At 38.3% G+C, this 18,167-nt stretch overlaps 2 protein-coding genes and 2 long non-coding RNA genes across 5 annotated transcripts; 2 read left to right on the forward strand and 2 right to left on the reverse strand.

Annotated features, from left to right (window-relative positions):
• Positions 1 to 1,506: 1,506 nt before the first annotated feature.
• Positions 1,507 to 5,673, reverse strand: LOC135616909 (L-ascorbate oxidase-like). Its single transcript, XM_065116639.1, has 5 exons — positions 5,416 to 5,673; positions 5,200 to 5,292; positions 4,791 to 5,003; positions 3,694 to 3,882; positions 1,507 to 2,582 (listed from the first exon to the last, which is right to left on the reverse strand). The coding sequence occupies exons 1-5, from the start codon at positions 5,671 to 5,673 to the stop codon at positions 1,620 to 1,622; spliced, it is 1,716 nt and encodes a 571-aa protein (XP_064972711.1). The 3' UTR covers positions 1,507 to 1,619.
• Positions 4,900 to 5,570, forward strand: LOC135616912 (uncharacterized). Its single transcript, XR_010488541.1, has 3 exons — positions 4,900 to 5,036; positions 5,120 to 5,362; positions 5,435 to 5,570. It is a non-coding gene; the product is annotated as an uncharacterized LOC135616912 (long non-coding RNA).
• A 4,799-nt stretch (positions 5,674 to 10,472) lies between the features above and the next one.
• LOC135616910 (L-ascorbate oxidase-like) lies at positions 10,473 to 14,120 on the reverse strand. Its single transcript, XM_065116641.1, has 5 exons — positions 13,863 to 14,120; positions 13,647 to 13,739; positions 13,238 to 13,450; positions 12,141 to 12,329; positions 10,473 to 11,029 (listed from the first exon to the last, which is right to left on the reverse strand). The coding sequence occupies exons 1-5, from the start codon at positions 14,118 to 14,120 to the stop codon at positions 10,520 to 10,522; spliced, it is 1,263 nt and encodes a 420-aa protein (XP_064972713.1). The 3' UTR covers positions 10,473 to 10,519.
• LOC135616911 (uncharacterized) lies at positions 13,347 to 15,256 on the forward strand. 2 transcript variants are annotated; one of them, XR_010488540.1, is made up of 5 exons: positions 13,347 to 13,483; positions 13,567 to 13,809; positions 13,882 to 14,473; positions 14,579 to 14,643; positions 14,723 to 15,256. It is a non-coding gene; the product is annotated as an uncharacterized LOC135616911 (long non-coding RNA). The 2 variants fall into 2 exon arrangements; XR_010488539.1 differs by having other exon boundaries at positions 13,882 to 14,643.
• Positions 15,257 to 18,167: the final 2,911 nt, after the last annotated feature.

The raw sequence follows: 18,167 nt of genomic DNA on the forward strand, positions 1-18,167 counted from the left end.
GATTCTAGTGCAAATGCATTAACCTTCAGCACAAATAGTTATTAAAATTACTTGTCAAAGCTGTGTTTAGAATATTGAGACGAGATAGTGAATGCTAAGAAACTGCATAAAACTGCTATGTATTACATAGGGGACTGAGAAGTAGTTTTAAGTTGCAGGCTTGGAATGTAGAAGAATTATTAAATTCTTTTATCAAGATACATAAAGCAAAGTAATAATGAAGAAATATCACTCTCAGACATGCAATTCAACAATGGGCTTACTTGCAGTAAGCTACCGAAGATATCAAGGTTAATAATGCAGTGAAGCTTCAAATGGCTGCCAAAGATGTCAACATTTTGGATATTGCATGGGTTGAGAAGTCCAATGAAATCATGTTAAAATATGCACTAGAAGCACAACCAATAATTTTTAAGCTGTAGTAACACCAAATGAAGATGATAGTTGGAAGCCTAATTTATTATTTGCAAGAGTTCCGCTATGCTTTCTTTGTGTCTTCGAATTACCTAAATGAAGTTGGTGTAAGACACCAATGCTGCCACTCGTGAAATAATGCATTAGAAGAGACGAAAACCAAAAGAATATAGTTATGGTTATGAGGACCTAGGAGTCTTGTTCCAAATGCATACCAAGCAAAGAGGCTCTGGTTGGAGTCTGTTTAGTGTTCTATTTGTTAGACATTGTTGAGAACATCTCAGTAATGTTGTTCAACAGTTAAGATTGTTGAGAACATCTCAGTAATGTTTGTTAAGGCTGGTCTGTCTTTGATTCGGAGTGCGCATCATCTAGAGGGGTTTCATAGACATAGTAGAAGAGACATGATGTTGAATCTTCAAATATAGGCTGCTGAAGTGGAAGCAACAAGGAGGTATAATTGAAACATACCGGGCATTTGATGGCTCGTTTGATGAGGTTCATAAAACCTTTCTTGAAGAGGCTGCTTATGTCAATAATCAGATATTCAGTATACTGGTGAGGCAATGATCAGATATGTGTGGTGGATTTCTCAGAAAATACATGAAGAGTTGGAAGCACTTCAATTCCAAATTGAACTTAAAATTTTTATCTATCAGAATTTCTGATCTGTAGATAATGCGAGCTTCTGATTTTTCTAATTGACTATTGTTTGACAAGCAATTGCATTGCTTGCGTGTGTTCCATTTACAGGTAGATGTCTACTCAGCCCTCTCCATGTTATGCACTATAATACATTTAGCACTACTGCTTATGGTCAGATTTAGATATCGACGGCTACACATTATTTTAATGCGTTAGCTAAGGGCATAAATTTGCAAATCCAGGTTGACTGAATATTATGCACTGCTGTGTTGTTTCTTATGTCTGTTGAATCTCATTTCATGGTATCTTATCATCTCTAGTTAATCAATATCTTTGAAGCTACTCCTTTATTGTGCATTACCTTATCGACCTGTTCATTTCCTTTGGATTAACTGAAGTACTTCATATTCCACATGCACATTAGTTGTATCAGATAAACCACTAATCTGATTCCCAACGATGCCCACATTGTTTGCTGTTCTTGAAAGTTACATTCTTAAATTGCACAGTCTGATTGCTCGACCTCAAAATAATGGGAACATATGAATCGTCAGGGATACCTACTGTGGGAGGCTGTTGTTCATTAACTCCTTTGCCGTCATCCCACAAGTTATAGCATCTATTGGTATCATTGTTACAAGGTCAACACCTTCAGCAAAGATTACACCCATGCCCATGTGTAAATGTGGTTCTATATGGCAATGAAATGCCCAAACTCCAGGATTGTCTGCCACAAACCTTATTGCTGTCCAACCATAAGGAAAGATCACTACTGTGTTTCTGAGTGGCGGATTCTTTAGATTAAACTGCGATGCATCCTTCTCTTCAAACCTTTCATCCCCATATCCTAGCACCCAGAAATCATGCCCATGCAAGTGCCATGGATGTATTTCGCTGACATTGTCAGCGAGGACATTTGCATTTTGAAGAATTACATCAACGGTGCTGTTAAACTGGATCACATATGCATTACTACTTTGTCTCGAATTAGGATTTTTAGGAGGTTTCATCACATCATAATCTGAGGAGAAGTTATCAGGTGGCGTGTTAGGATCAAATGCATCCTTCAAATGATATCTCATGGACCCTAAATAAGGAGTGGGAGGAAGAGCTAATGAGACGTCGTTGATAGACCACTTGGTATAACCATTGATTTTGTTTTGTGTGTTGAGCAGGGCGATCTGCCGTTCAGCATGTGATGGGGGCTTTGGTGTGCCTTGTCGGGCTAGGATTTTGCGAGAGAACGACTTGCTGTGGTTATAGTCATTCCATTCGGGCGTAACTGGAGGACTAGATTCAGGTAACTTAGATGGGGAATTAGGTTGGTAATTTATGATAGCTAAAGCAGGTTGGGTATTGGGTTTCCTTCCCCTGACACCAACGGAAAGCCAATAGTTTGATGATGAATTCTGGTCTGTGTTGATGAGTACTGAGTAGCTTTCACCTGAATATATGTCCATATCATCGACAGTGAATGGTTCAACATAGTTGCCATCTGCTTCCACCACCATCATCTTGTGATTCTGCATACAAGACAATTGCAACCATGACATAGGACATGATTGTTTTTATTTGCCGCACAATATATTATCTCCTTATGATAATAGATAAATAGAAATACTGTTAGAAGAAGTAGAATTTTAGGATAACGAGGAAAAGAATTATCTGGAGCATATTGCAGTACAGGCAAATACAGTGTCCTGATGTCTGTATGGGTACTAAATAATGTGAGATCCACAGTATGGACTATTTTTTTGCTTAATATTTCAGCAATAGTCTTTGGTTTTTACCTGAACAGTGTTTGTGGATAAGGCTCTTGTTCTGGAAACTGTCATTTGTCATGCAATGATTTTATTCCTGCTAGGCTGTTGCTATACCTATATACCGTAAGCTATCAGGGCATCCTGTGCAGCATCAGTTTTTCCCAAAGGTATAGTTAGCATTTCATTAACTATTCCTTTTAACCTTATTACTAAATATATAGCTTAGTCTGCTGATCATATATAGGGAATTTCAGTTTTCTTCCATCAAACTATTCTTTTGTTTTTAGGCTGTATCACATGGTCATATGAAGAACCATTACCAAGCATCTAATCTTCGTATCCTCTTCTGCAACTTTAGGACCCATCCATTTTTCTCTTTTGTTCCTTTCAGGAGTGACGTGACTTGCTTGCAAGAAATGATGCTCAACTATCCAAATAATATAAGAATTTCCATGTTTGGGTTGTTTAGTTGCAACAATTGACTTACTAAATGGCTTGTGAACACTTCATTAAAGTTCTAACTTTGTGTTCATATATGTCTGTTTTCATGCTGATCACTATCAACTTAAACCAGTTGGAACTACATGATGTCTGGTATGTCGTCTTTTATGTTTGGTTTTCTCTCACATCGGTTCTTGCATTTATCATAGTTTAGAATTCAATAAAGGGCTCTTCTGTATTCTACCAATGCATTTCTAGATGCCTATTTTGGTCTCTTAGAGTTGAACCTACCTAGTTCATTTCTTGGTGTAGAGGGAGGTTGTCACCAGAGTTCCTTGGTGTTCTTACTTAGAGATTAGTATCTTAGATGGAAAACATAACAAATCGAGAAATGAAATTTAAGCTTGTAAAGCATTGATGGTTTACTTACGCCAATGGCCAGATTGAGAGATGAAAGCGAGGTGGTGCTTGTAACTCTCAGCCTATATGTCTTGCCCGGAAGCACAGGGAGCACAACCGGTGCACAATCTTTGCTTGTTAACTTGCATGTGCTCGATCCCTCCATCAGATGTGCGGCCAGCGAGCAGTTGTACTGCCCCCTCCCATTGATCAACAGTGACTGCATCCAACAACAAGCCAAATAAGCGGGAACACAACAGAAGATTCCATAACTCATCGTGCTGGAAGCTTTCACAGTTTTGTTCTAAAGAGTTCTCTTTGACCCGTGGCAGGACACCACTTATAAGGTAAGAATGTTAAGTGTTACTCCATCAGTGAGTCACCGTCTTAGCTGCTTTAATAATTCAAAAGGTGGTGCAATTTGGATGACATGCGGTCCATTCTCTTCCTCCCAAATTGCTTTTACCATTGGTCTGTCTGTGTACGTTGCCTCGTTGCAGCTAAGCCATCTATCTCGGTTCTCAGGCCAAGTCAACCATCAATCATCGTCCTCCCCAGTGGAGGACAACTACTCGCTGGCAGGTGTGTTTAAACTGCCGAACATTAATAGGTGGGCACTCCAAAATTCTGTTCGTTCTTTCACTGACGATCTTATAATCTGAATGATCGTTTGCGACAGATGGTGGCCTACTTCTCCGGACAGCTTCAGATGCCCATCTCCGCGTGCTAATTAAAAAGGTGAGGCAGTTCTTGAAATCGACGATTATATTTGCTAAGTGTCAATTTATGCAATTTTTTTTAGAGCAACTGCTTTTTCCTCGTGCTATGTGGTTCTCAATTGTTCTAGTTTTAAATGTTGTTGTAGTCAAAGGATAACTTGGACTAACGAGTACCGAAAAAGCTGACAGTGCCTGTGATGGTGGGTTTTGGGTGGATGCAATAGGTGGCTGTCGAAAGCTCGACAGACCAAAACCACGCACGAAGCACTAAGGCAGGATGGTATCATTAATCTAGTCAATCAAAGAACGACAATTGAGGTTTAGTTTTACGTTTCTTATAGGATATCACAGTAGCATACTGGAGATTAATAGATGAGTCATTTTCAAGGCTAAATGATGCATCACTTACCTGGGGTTCTCCAATCCATCGAAAGGGTTTGGAAGAGAGTCCCACCATTTGGTCATATATGCTCTGGTGATACCAGTCGCTCAACAATAGGTTGATCTCTCCGTCGTAGTGGAAGGGCTCCTCCTCCCCGTCGGCCACTTCCACTATCAAAGACCCGTACAGCCCGGCCGCCCTCTGCATCCCGTAATGCCCGTGGTAGAAATATGTTCCTGCCTATTTGCACGGTCATCAAGTCAAAAGAAAAAGGTGCATTAATGGTTGCTTTTGGTAATAAATGAAGTAACTTTTGTTTCTGAAAGAAAAAAAAAACTTTTTTTTTTTTGGTGAAGGCAAATAAATAGAGTAAATACAGATGCAGCTGCATGATACGTGAGAGACTAATCTGAGGAATGATAAGGAGATGAGTTACCTTATCGACCTGAAATATGTAAACAAAAGTCTCTTCAGGATTGGTGGCGCACTGTGAGATGGAAGCTGTTCCATCAGCCCATGGTGTTCCATACTGGTTGCAGCCAGTGACATGCAGATTTGTAAGCATAATAATAGCAAGGACATGAACGAATAAGATGAAGGTATGTTTCTTTCTCCTCCATGCAGCTAGCTAGGGTTTCACTGTTTTACCAACCTGTCTGATGCCATGCCAGTGGATGACAACTCCCTCGGTGTGAAGGGCGTTCTTCATCTCGACATGGATGGTGTCGCCGGCCTTGGCGCGGATGGTCGGTCCGGGGAACTGGCCGTTGATCCCAAGTAGAATCTTCTCCTCGCAGTCCGGCGACGCATACATGTAACCCACCTCCCACTCGAAATGCCTGGTCATTGAAGCCAAGCCAGCCTGCAGCAGGAGTGAGATGATACAAGAGACGTACAGAAGCGAGCCCATAGTCGAATGGTAGTATTATCCGGTTGAACTAGCGAGTGGTAGCCGATGGAGTGTTTGGAAACAGGTGGAGATGAAGGTTGAAGGGGAAGACTAGGAGGGAGGAGAATTAGAAAGACTGTGGATGAAGCAGCATTTTTCTTGAGTTGGTTGGAGCAACTATGCTGCAGTGGGTGCTTTTTTATAGTGGGAGATGGGTTTAAATTAGAGTAAGGAATTATCAGAATTCTTAGTTGATTGTCACTTTTATTATATAGTGTATGATTTGAATCATAGTTTCTCATGTTACAAAGGAACAACTTCATGAGGTCCATCCTCAACAACTATTTTAAAGATAGATAACACTCAACAAGTACTATTTCAGTGTTTTCTTTTAACTGGTAACTCGATTTCTATTGCTATTGTCATCATTATTATTATTCTTATTTCACTAACAACACTTGGAATTATTATTCTGCTTCACATAACCTTTAAATTCCTTGCAGAGCATAACAGGTGGTGTCGATGATGGTCTTTGGGATAGTAGAGCATCTTTCTCCCGTATTGTGAGGTCAGGTTTTAATATCCTCCGGGCCCCACCTGTCAGGTAAGCTTTTGGGGCCATATTAAATCCAAGATATACATCATTCATTTTGTACGTTGTATCTGTTCGCGTCCTTGCGAATTATTGGATCCGGTCCCACAAGGCACGTGCTCCACGAGGGGAGGCAAGAGAGAGAGACATCTATCTGATTTGGTGAAGCAGTCACAACAATGGCGTTGAACATGATGTCTTTTGTCCGTTATAATGATTGCATTGTGTGTATCTTCGCAATTATGCCCCAATTTTAAGTGGCAATCGTAAATTTCCCACTTCGATTTCTCGATAGCCAAACGCCACACCACGCAATTTATTTTTCTATTTTAGAATTCATATGCTTCCGATTTATGTGATGAGTCATTCGTTCCCCGCAATAATAGACCGATGTGAAAGGTGAGAGGCGGTCAACAATGATAGGCCGTTGGCCTTATCTGCACCGGTGGGGGCTCGTGGCATGTGAACCAGAATTGAGAGCAGCCCACTTATCTACGCCATCTTCTCTTATCTCTTTCTGCCTGCCACAGACATTTATTCATCGTGCGCAATTCTTAAACGTCATGTGTCGCCATACTATGAGCAAATAGTATGGCTTGATATCATGGACCCTAAATAAGTGTTGAGATAACGTCATGTGTCGCCATACTATGAGCAAATACTATGGCTTGATATCATGGACCCTAAATAAGTGTTGAGATATGATTTATAGTTATCTATCTAGATTGTTATCATGATCTAGTGGTTACATGATGATTTCAATAACCACTTCAATCATGATCTAGTAGTTATCAGGTGGTTTCAATGAACTACCTTATGATCTAGTAGTTATAGGGTGGTTGTCACTAGGTCCTATAAATAGGACCGTAGTTCATCTAGCAAGAAATAGATAAAGAGACAGATAGATAGAGAGTCTGTGTGCACCACTTGGTATCTTGTAAGTGTTCCTCTTGCTTTTAATACTATATCAGTTTTCTTGAGTCGAAAGGATTCTTTTTACTCGTATCGTAGTATTCTGTTTTTCCTTGCTCAACCCCTTATCCCTATCTTCTCGGGCAAAAGTTATGAAGACTCTATTCAAGTCTCAAGATTTTTGGGACTTAATAGAGAATGGATATGCAGATCCAGATAAAAAAATCAGGCTAAGGGAGAATAGAAAGAAGGACTCAAAGGCATTGTTCTTCATTCAATAAGCTGTACATGAGACGATCTTCTCAAGAATTACAGCAGCGACAACATCAAAGCAAGCTTGGTTGATACTTCAAAATGAATTTCAAGGCTCATCAAGGGTGATTACGGTAAAACTTCAAACCCTCTGTCGTGAGTTTGAAATTTTGTTCATGAAAAGCAATGAATCGGTGCAAGATTTTCTTTCTCGAGTGACTGAAATTGTTAGTAAAATGAAATCTTATGGTGAACATCTTTCTGATCATATAATTGTTGCAAAAGTTTTGAGAAGTTTAACTCCGAAATTTGATTATGTTGTTGCCGCAATTGAGGAATCAAAAGATTTATCTACTTATTCATTTGATGAACTAATGGGTTCCTTGCAAGCACATGAAGTAAGGTTGAACAGGTCATTTGAAAAAAGTGAAGAAAAAGCATTTCAGGTTAAGGGAGAGTCTTCTACTTCAAAAGAAGACAAAAAATCAACAGGAAGAGGACGTGGCAGAGGAGGATTTCGTGGTAGAGGAAATGGAAGAGGAAGATGACACTTTGATGAACAAGGGCAATCAAATTATGATAAAAAAAATTATAAAAGTGGAATTCAATGTCACTATTGTAAAAAGTTTGGTCACATGAAGGCAGATTACTGGAAAAGAGAAAAGCAAGCAAGCTATGTGGAGAAAAATGAAGAAAATAGTAAGTTGTTTACGACTCATTCACAAATTCATAACATCTCAAATGATATTTGGTTTCTGGATAGTGGATGTTCTAATCATATATCAGGCATAAAATCAATATTTAGAGATATTGATGAGACTCACAAATTGAACGTTAGACTTGGAGATAACAAGCAAATCCAAGTGGAAGGGAAATGAACAATTGAGGTGAAGACAAATCAAGGAAAGATAAAATACCTTGATAATGTTTTCTTTGTTCCTACTTTATCACATAACTTGTTGAGTGTTGGACAATTAGTAAATGATGGATATTCAGTAATATTTGATGATGGTTCATGCACTATTAGATAAGAAATCTGGTTTGATTATAGTAAATGTTTGTATGACACAAAACAAGATGTTTCCACTTGATGTGTCAAATATTGAAAGACATGCGCTTATCACAACTCAAAAGAATGAGTCTAGTTTATGGCATTTAAGATATGGACACCTTAACATTAAAGGTTTAAGGTTGTTAAGTCAAAAAGGAATGGTTTTTGGATTGCCTAAGATTAATACAAAATCATTTCCTATTGGAAAAGCATGGAGAGCATCTAATTGTCTTGAATTAATTCATGCTGACTTATGTGGACCTATGAATACAAAATCATTTGGTGGAAGTCAATATTTTTTATTGTTTACGGATGATTATAGTCGCATGAGTTGGGTATATTTTTTGAAATTGAAATCTGAAATATTTGATAATTTTCGAAAGTTTAAGGCACTTGTAGAAAGACAAAGTGGTAGATATATAAAGACACTTCGGATAGATAGAGGTGGTGAATTTTTATCTAATGAGTTTAGTTCTTTTTGTGAAGAAAATAGTATTCATAGAGAATTGACAGCACCATATACACCGGAGCAGAATGGTGTAGCTGAGCGCAAGAATCGGACTGTCGTTGAAATGGCAAGAAGTTTGCTTAAGGGAAAACATCTTCCAAATCAGTTTTGGGCAGAAGCAGTTGCAACAGCAGTTTATTTGTTGAATATTTCACCAACAAAGGCTGTTATGAATCGAACTCTTTTTGAGGCTTGGTATGGTATGAAACCAAGTGTTAGACATCTAAGAATTTTTGGTTGTATTGCTTATGCTTTAGTGAATTCACAAAATCATCACAAGCTTGATGAAAAATCAGAGAAATGTATTTTAATTGGTTATTCTTTACAATCGAAAGCATATCAATTATATAACCCTGTTAGTGGCAAAGTTATTATTAACAGAAATGTTATGTTTGATGAAAGGGCAAGTTGGAATTGGGAGACCAATAAAGGTGAAACACAAATGCAGATTCCAACAGAACTAGACAGTCCGTAAAAACAAGTGACAGATCCTGCTCCAACAAATTCATCGTCAACCTCACCCAATAGCAGTTCAAATTCGGATTCCTCAGATGAAACCCCTCCAAGAAATTTCAGATCACTGACAGAAATTTATAACTCAACATTTGCTTTGTTTATTTTAGATCCGACAACTTTTGAGGAAGCAGTATAGCTCTTTATGCTTATTAGGCTTATGATCACCTTCTAGTTTCATCGTTTAAAGAAGAAGAAGACACTCTATTTTATCATGCTGAGGAGCGGGTTGACTTTTGAACTCGGAGCAACCAGACTGTGTCGTTAAGGTGGAAAGGAAAGTTACCAAACCCCGGACAGGTTCTCAATAGTCTAGGCGCCATCCCGAGTAGCAAGAGTTAGATTTGAGTCTCGTTCCCGTTCTAAAGTAAGGTTAAGGCAATGTTGTTGGGTATAGAAGAATTCTTGGTTCATCCGGATAAGAGATAGAGGCTCTTAGTTAAAAAAGAGGAATGGAGAAAAGCAATGAAGGAGGAAATCAAGTCAATTGAGAAGAATGAAACTTGGGAGCTAATGGATCTACCGAAAGAAAAGAAAGCGATTGGGTTAAAATGGATGTTCAAAACAAAATTTAAATGTAAATTATTTGATTTCACTGATAGTGATTGTGCAGGAGCTTTAGATGATCGAAAGAGTACTTCAGGCAAGTGGAGCCATAACAATGAAGTATTATGGAACAGATGAACAAGTTGCGGATATCCTCACCAAATAACATCCAAGAATATTTATGTCGCAAATTGGTGTATGCAACTATGAATCAAGGGGGAGTGTTGAGATATGATTCATAGTTATCTATCTAGATTGTTATCATGATCTAGTGATTACATGATGATTTCAATAACCACTTCAATCATAATCTAGTAGTTATCAGGTGGTTTCAATAACTACCTTATGATCTAGTAGTTATAGGGTGGTTGTCACTAGGTCCTATAAATAGGACCGTAGTTCATCTAGCAAGAAATAGAGAAAGAGACAGATAGATAGAGAGTCTGTGTGCACTTGGTATCTTGTAAGTTTTCCTCCTGCTTTTAATACTATATCAATTTTCTTGAGTCGAAAGGATTCTTTTTACTCGTATCGTAGTATTCTGTTTTTCCTTGCTCCTCCATCCCCAACAATAAGGAGTGGGAGGAAGAGCTAATGAGATGTTGTTGATAGACCACTTGATATAACCATTGATTTTGTTTTGTGTGTTGAGCAAGGCGATCTGCCGTTCAGCATATGATGGGGGCTTTGGTGTGCCTTGTCGGGCTAGGGTTTTGCGAGAGAACGACTTGCTGTGGTTATAGTCATTCCATTCGGGCGTAACTGGAGGACTAGATTCAGGTAACTTAGATGGGGAATTAGGTTGGTAATTTATGATAGCTAAAGCAGGTTGGGTATTGGGTTTCCTTCCCCTGACACCAACGGAAAGCCAATAGTTTGATGATGAATTCTGGTCTGTGTTGATGAGTACTGAGTAGCTTTCACCTGAATATATGTCCATATCATCGACAGTGAATGGTTCAACATAGTTGCCATCTGCTTCCACCACCATCATCTTGTGATTCTGCATACAAGACAATTGCAACCATGACATAGGACATGATTGTTTTTATTTGCCGCACAATATATTATCTCCTTATGATAATAGATAAATAGAAATACTGTTAGAAGAAGTAGAATTTTAGGATAACGAGGAAAAGAATTATCTGGAGCATATTGCAGTACAGGCAAATACAGTGTCCTGATGTCTGTATGGGTACTAAATAATGTGAGATCCACAGTATGGACTATTTTTTTGCTTAATATTTCAGCAATAGTCTTTGGTTTTTACCTGAACAGTGTTTGTGGATAAGGCTCTTGTTCTGGAAACTGTCATTTTTCATGCAATGATTTTATTCCTGCTAGGCTGTTGCTATACCTATATACCGTAAGCTATCAGGGCATCCTGTGCAGCATCAGTTTTTCCCAAAGGTATAGTTAGCATTTCATTAACTATTCCTTTTAACCTTATTACTAAATATATAGCTTAGTCTGCTGATCATATATAGGGAATTTCAGTTTTCTTCCATCAAACTATTCTTTTGTTTTTAGGCTGTATCACATGGTCATATGAAGAACCATTACCAAGCATCTAATCTTCGTATCCTCTTCTGCAACTTTAGGACCCATCCATTTTTCTCTTTTGTTCCTTTCAGGAGTGACGTGACTTGCTTGCAAGAAATGATGCTCAACTATCCAAATAATATAAGAATTTCCATGTTTGGGTTGTTTAGTTGCAACAATTGACTTACTAAATGGCTTGTGAACACTTCATTAAAGTTCTAACTTTGTGTTCATATATGTCTGTTTTCATGCTGATCACTATCAACTTAAACCAGTTGGAACTACATGATGTCTGGTATGTCGTCTTTTATGTTTGGTTTTCTCTCACATCGGTTCTTGCATTTATCATAGTTTAGAATTCAATAAAGGGCTCTTCTGTATTCTACCAATGCATTTCTAGATGCCTATTTTGGTCTCTTAGAGTTGAACCTACCTAGTTCATTTCTTGGTGTAGAGGGAGGTTGTCACCAGAGTTCCTTGGTGTTCTTACTTAGAGATTAGTATCTTAGATGGAAAACATAACAAATCGAGAAATGAAATTTAAGCTTGTAAAGCATTGATGGTTTACTTACGCCAATGGCCAGATTGAGAGATGAAAGCGAGGTGGTGCTTGTAACTCTCAGCCTATATGTCTTGCCCGGAAGCACAGGGAGCACAACCGGTGCACAATCTTTGCTTGTTAACTTGCATGTGCTCGATCCCTCCATCAGATGTGCGGCCAGCGAGCAGTTGTACTGCCCCCTCCCATTGATCAACAGTGACTGCATCCAACAACAAGCCAAATAAGCGGGAACACAACAGAAGATTCCATAACTCATCGTGCTGGAAGCTTTCACAGTTTTGTTCTAAAGAGTTCTCTTTGACCCGTGGCAGGACACCACTTATAAGGTAAGAATGTTAAGTGTTACTCCATCAGTGAGTCACCGTCTTAGCTGCTTTAATAATTCAAAAGGTGGTGCAATTTGGATGACATGCGGTCCATTCTCTTCCTCCCAAATTGCTTTTACCATTGGTCTGTCTGTGTACGTTGCCTCGTTGCAGCTAAGCCATCTATCTCGGTTCTCAGGCCAAGTCAACCATCAATCATCGTCCTCCCCAGTGGAGGACAACTACTCGCTGGCAGGTGTGTTTAAACTGCCGAACATTAATAGGTGGGCACTCCAAAATTCTGTTCGTTCTTTCACTGACGATCTTATAATCTGAATGATCGTTTGCGACAGATGGTGGCCTACTTCTCCGGACAGCTTCAGATGCCCATCTCCGCGTGCTAATTAAAAAGGTGAGGCAGTTCTTGAAATCGACGATTATATTTGCTAAGTGTCAATTTATGCAATTTTTTTTAGAGCAACTGCTTTTTCCTCGTGCTATGTGGTTCTCAATTGTTCTAGTTTTAAATGTTGTTGTAGTCAAAGGATAACTTGGACTAACGAGTACCGAAAAAGCTGACAGTGCCTGTGATGGTGGGTTTTGGGTGGATGCAATAGGTGGCTGTCGAAAGCTCGACAGACCAAAACCACGCACGAAGCACTAAGGCAGGATGGTATCATTAATCTAGTCAATCAAAGAACGACAATTGAGGTTTAGTTTTACGTTTCTTATAGGATATCACAGTAGCATACTGGAGATTAATAGATGAGTCATTTTCAAGGCTAAATGATGCATCACTTACCTGGGGTTCTCCAATCCATCGAAAGGGTTTGGAAGAGAGTCCCACCATTTGGTCATATATGCTCTGGTGATACCAGTCGCTCAACAATAGGTTGATCTCTCCGTCGTAGTGGAAGGGCTCCTCCTCCCCGTCGGCCACTTCCACTATCAAAGACCCGTACAGCCCGGCCGCCCTCTGCATCCCGTAATGCCCGTGGTAGAAATATGTTCCTGCCTATTTGCACGGTCATCAAGTCAAAAGAAAAAGGTGCATTAATGGTTGCTTTTGGTAATAAATGAAGTAACTTTTGTTTCTGAAAGAAAAAAAAAACTTTTTTTTTTTTGGTGAAGGCAAATAAATAGAGTAAATACAGATGCAGCTGCATGATACGTGAGTGACTAATCTGAGGAATGATAAGGAGATGAGTTACCTTATCGACCTGAAATATGTAAACAAAAGTCTCTTCAGGATTGGTGGCGCACTGTGAGATGGAAGCTGTTCCATCAGCCCATGGTGTTCCATACTGGTTGCAGCCAGTGACATGCAGATTTGTAAGCATAATAATAGCAAGGACATGAACGAATAAGATGAAGGTATGTTTCTTTCTCCTCCATGCAGCTAGCTAGGGTTTCACTGTTTTACCAACCTGTCTGATGCCATGCCAGTGGATGACAACTCCCTCGGTGTGAAGGGCGTTCTTCATCTCGACATGGATGGTGTCGCCGGCCTTGGCGCGGATGGTCGGTCCGGGGAACTGGCCGTTGATCCCAAGTAGAATCTTCTCCTCGCAGTCCGGCGACGCATACATGTAACCCACCTCCCACTCGAAATGCCTGGTCTTTGAAGCCAAGCCAGCCTGCAGCAGGAGTGAGATGATACAAGAGACGTACAGAAGCGAGCTCATAGTCAAATGGTAGTATTATCCGGTTGAACTAGCGAGTGGTAGCCGATGGAGTGTTTGGAAACAGGTGGAGATGAAGGTTGAAGGGGAAGACTAAGAGGGAGGAGAATTAGAAAGACCGTGGAAGAAGCAGCATTTTTCTCGAGTTGGTTGGAGCAACTATGCTGCAGTGGGTGCTTTTTTTATAGTGGGAGATGGGTTTAAATTAGAGTAAGGAATTATCAGAATTCTTAGTTGATTGTCACTTTTATTATATAGGGTATGATTTGAATCATAGTTTCTCATGTTACAAAGGAACAACTTTATGAGGTCCATCCTCAACAACTATTTTAAAGATAGATAAAGAGAGAGAACTGGTAACTTGATTTCTGTTGCTATTGTCATCATTATTATTATTCTTATTTCACTAACAACACTTGGAATTATTATTCTGCTTCCCATAACCTTTAAATTCCTTGCAGAGCATAACAGGTGGTGTCCATGATGGTCTTTGGGACAGTAGAGCATCTTTCTCCCGTATTGTGAGGTCATCAGGTTTTAATATCCTTCCTATTCAAGCAATACTTTTCATGAAGTTCATCTTGTGGTTTCTCCTGATTTACCAGGCACATGGTAGGGAATCATGCCAAAAGAGAGTTGGGTTGATTTATATAAAGAAGACGAATAGTAATCAACATCAGCTACTTGCATCACTTTGACGAGGTGACCAGAATCTTTTGAACGTTGATGCAACTTGCTTCGGCTACTTGCACCAATCACTTGTGAACAAAAAGAACCAAGAATCCAAGGAGGAACAAGAAGACAATCTGAAGAATGAAGAATGGTACAATATGCCTCGGCTACTTGCATCGCCTTTGACGGGGCGAAATGAATCTTATGAAGAATGGTACAGCATGCTTCGGCTACTTGCATCACTTTGGAAGAACCTAAAGAATGGGTCCATCAGATCACCTCAAGCATTTTGTGGCACAAGTTCTCCAGAATATGCATCTATAGCATGTATTTAGAGCTGTCAGATTTCAAAAACCCTTGTTATTTGGGCAGCATGTCAGGAACATTGTCACCATGAAGCTCCGAAGCACATCCTTTTTTAGTATCTGTAATTAATGGCACTGTATTTACTGAATGCTGTATGTTTAGTGTTTGTGTGTGGGCAACATTTTGCTCTGCCATCCACTGTGATAGTTTGCTACATTTTTGGGGTATCTCTTTATGTCCAATGTGTTACACCTACACATTACTTTAAAGAAAAAGAATTCCACCACATTGCTTTGCAAGTATACTAACAAAAATCATGTGTGAAGAACAGCCAGATCATAGATACATTGTTCATATATTGTTTATCCATGAGCCTACATACGTGTCTGTAATCATGGCTGCTACCCACATCTTTTGCAGCATGGGATGCCTGCCTCACCACATTACTGTTCTTTCTTCTTGATGCTGCAGCCGAGGTCTTATCTGGTGCCTGTACTTCACATCAAGGCACTCATTCCACCACTGCAGCTCCAGAAGAGAGAGAAAAAAATAACCATTAAAGTGAAACATTAGGAGACCATCCACTGTTTCATCTCTCCGGTCTCGCTACTGAGATAAAGAGCACAGTGAAGCTGTTGTGATCGAGGAAGGTGTGACAGCTACAATTAGAGATGGAGTGTAGTGAATTCATGTAAAATATCTTATGGATTTAAAGAAGATAATTGTTATGCTAATTGACCAGTAAACTTTGCTCGAATTAACAGTAAATATAGTTAATCTTTTTCAAAGAAAGATCCTAACTTTGAATCTTTTTGAAACTTTATGAAAAATAAAATCTCTCATGTAAATTTAAAGAAGGTAACTGATAATTAACCGGTAAACTTTGTTAAAATTAACAAGGTTGATTAGGTTTTAAGGAGAAAATAGCATCCAGAATTATAAATTCTGAGATGCTATGACTTTTTGAGATGATATTTAGAATAGATTCACTTATGGGCGGATTTTGGTACAACGATGAAATTATTCTTTTACGACTTAATAGATCAAGATTCGAATCAAAAAATAATTTTTTTAATATTTAAAAATAAGATTATCTATATTGATCCTCTTGGAATCTCATACCGGCAGGAGCCCCAAAAAAAGAAAAACTCATTTTTGTGGTGGTGTGGAACGAACGCATGCTCAACTTACTACCATTTACATAGTATTTCTATTACTTTTAGGACAAGTTGTGCCCAAAATATTAATTAGTTGAGAACTGAAAACAATTATTCCATTTCTTTGTGGTGAAGTCTTTCTGATATGCCTTTTGCCAGGAAACGTAGCAGTTGTGCTATAATGTGGTTTCAGCATATGGTTTGATCTGTTGGAATATTGTATCATATATTATCTTAATTAAGATAAAAAAAAAATTAATTTTTAAGATATCTAATTGATAATTTAATATTTAGTCGTCATCGGTACGATCTTATAAGCTCACAAGAGATGAGATTGTCTGTATGACCGTATGGTTTTATTCTTTCGAAGCTTAAAAGCCTCAAAATAGATTTATGAGAGTAAAAATAATTTGACAAACTTATGAACTCTTGATTCCCTTACTCCTTATGAGATTAAATATTTTTATCACTAATAAAATTATACGTCATATCAAATTATATTATGATGGATCTTTATACAATGGACGTACCATCTTATCACGAAAATGATCAAATGACGAAGAGATTCAGAGAGTTTGTGAGATTAAATGAGAAATATTGGGAGTATCAATGCTTCGTTTGTTTTATCTTTACTGTTTTATTTCCATGCATTTGTTGAGATTTTGATTAATTGGGATTCAACACATAGGATTCTATCAGTGCCTATCGGACATGTCATGTAAATCATCGAAGAGTTTGTTGTCTATATACAGTATAAAATGATTTTATTCAATATATTAAATGAATACTTATGATTCTTACAAATAAATATGTACTAAATTGATCGTGAATTTATTCGAATAAATCCTATAGTATAATATTTTACATACGAGATATAGATATCTTATACTCTCGAATTAAGTAGGACAAGGGATAAGATACAAAAAATTTAAGTAGGAGGTGATAGTTTCATCACACAAGTCAAGTGGAATTAGTTTTACTAAGTCAAATCAACGATCAAATATGACGTTAATTACCATAATACATGAAAGAAAGTAATTAAAAGAAAAGGTCGTACAATTGTTGATATGACATTTTTCTAATGACAATAATAAGCCAAAGAAGAGCAGATGGAGATGATGACCCAATGTCACTTCTACCTTTTCGTTTTTTCCTTCATCATCTAACATGAAGGCCATTCTCGATATGGACCGTATGTTTGCATGTATGACATGGAAAAAACGTTGCAGAAAGAAAAGGATATTTTTCTAAAAAGATGTAGAGGGCTAATTATACATTATTTCTATAATTAGATTTTTTTTAGTATCTTATCTTTATAATTAGATCTCTTATCTTAATCCATAGATTTAAAAAATTTATATTTGAATCTCTATAGTCATAAAAGAATATTTAACTTTATCTATCTTAACGTAATGGATAAAAATATAATTTTAATATCCTAATCATGTTTTCATTTGTTATGTATTAATTAAAATTTTTTAGTCAATTATTATGATGATGACGAATGATGATGTTGTTAGGGGCTATAGGTGGTTGTTGTAATGATGATCGACGAGAACGATTCGGTGGTTAACCTTGTCGATGTCGATTCGAGCATTGACGATCGAGGTGAGGGCGATGATTGCGACAACGATGGAGATTAAGAGACATTGTGACTTCTTATATGGGAAGGAGGAAGAGGAGAGAGAGCGGCGACAGGAGGTGAGGAGGAGAGGAAGAAGAGGACAAGGACGATGGTCACTCTATGTAGTTCTGTAACCACATTAGCGTTACTTTGCATTTGCATCGATGGGAGATTTGGCAAAGGTCTTGTGTCCTGTCGACATAGATACAGAGTGACACGATATCAATGAAGATGCCTCACCTCCCTTTGATGCAAATGCAGAACAGTGCTGGAGAAGGAAGAGGAGGGAGA

Source organism: Musa acuminata, chromosome BXJ2-7 (genome assembly GCF_036884655.1).
Source record: "Musa acuminata AAA Group cultivar baxijiao chromosome BXJ2-7, Cavendish_Baxijiao_AAA, whole genome shotgun sequence".
Classification (NCBI taxonomy): domain Eukaryota; kingdom Viridiplantae; phylum Streptophyta; class Magnoliopsida; order Zingiberales; family Musaceae; genus Musa; species Musa acuminata.

What these genes read in the sequence shown, in the direction of transcription:
- LOC135616909 (XM_065116639.1), bottom strand. Translation starts at nt 5,673, where the DNA reads ATGGGCTCGCTTCTGTACGTCTCTTGTATCATCTCACTCCTGCTGCAG. An exon ending in ACTGGCATGGCATCAGACAG is followed by an intron (nt 5,293 to 5,415) that starts GTTGGTAAAACA and finishes GGCTGCAACCAG; the next exon opens with TATGGAACACCATGGGCTGA. An exon ending in GATGGATTGGAGAACCCCAG is followed by an intron (nt 3,883 to 4,790) that starts GTAAGTGATGCA and finishes TGTTGGATGCAG; the next exon opens with TCACTGTTGATCAATGGGAG.
- LOC135616910 (XM_065116641.1), bottom strand. Translation starts at nt 14,120, where the DNA reads ATGAGCTCGCTTCTGTACGTCTCTTGTATCATCTCACTCCTGCTGCAG. An exon ending in ACATATTTCAGGTCGATAAG is followed by an intron (nt 13,451 to 13,646) that starts GTAACTCATCTC and finishes CCGTGCAAATAG; the next exon opens with GCAGGAACATATTTCTACCA. An exon ending in GATGGATTGGAGAACCCCAG is followed by an intron (nt 12,330 to 13,237) that starts GTAAGTGATGCA and finishes TGTTGGATGCAG; the next exon opens with TCACTGTTGATCAATGGGAG.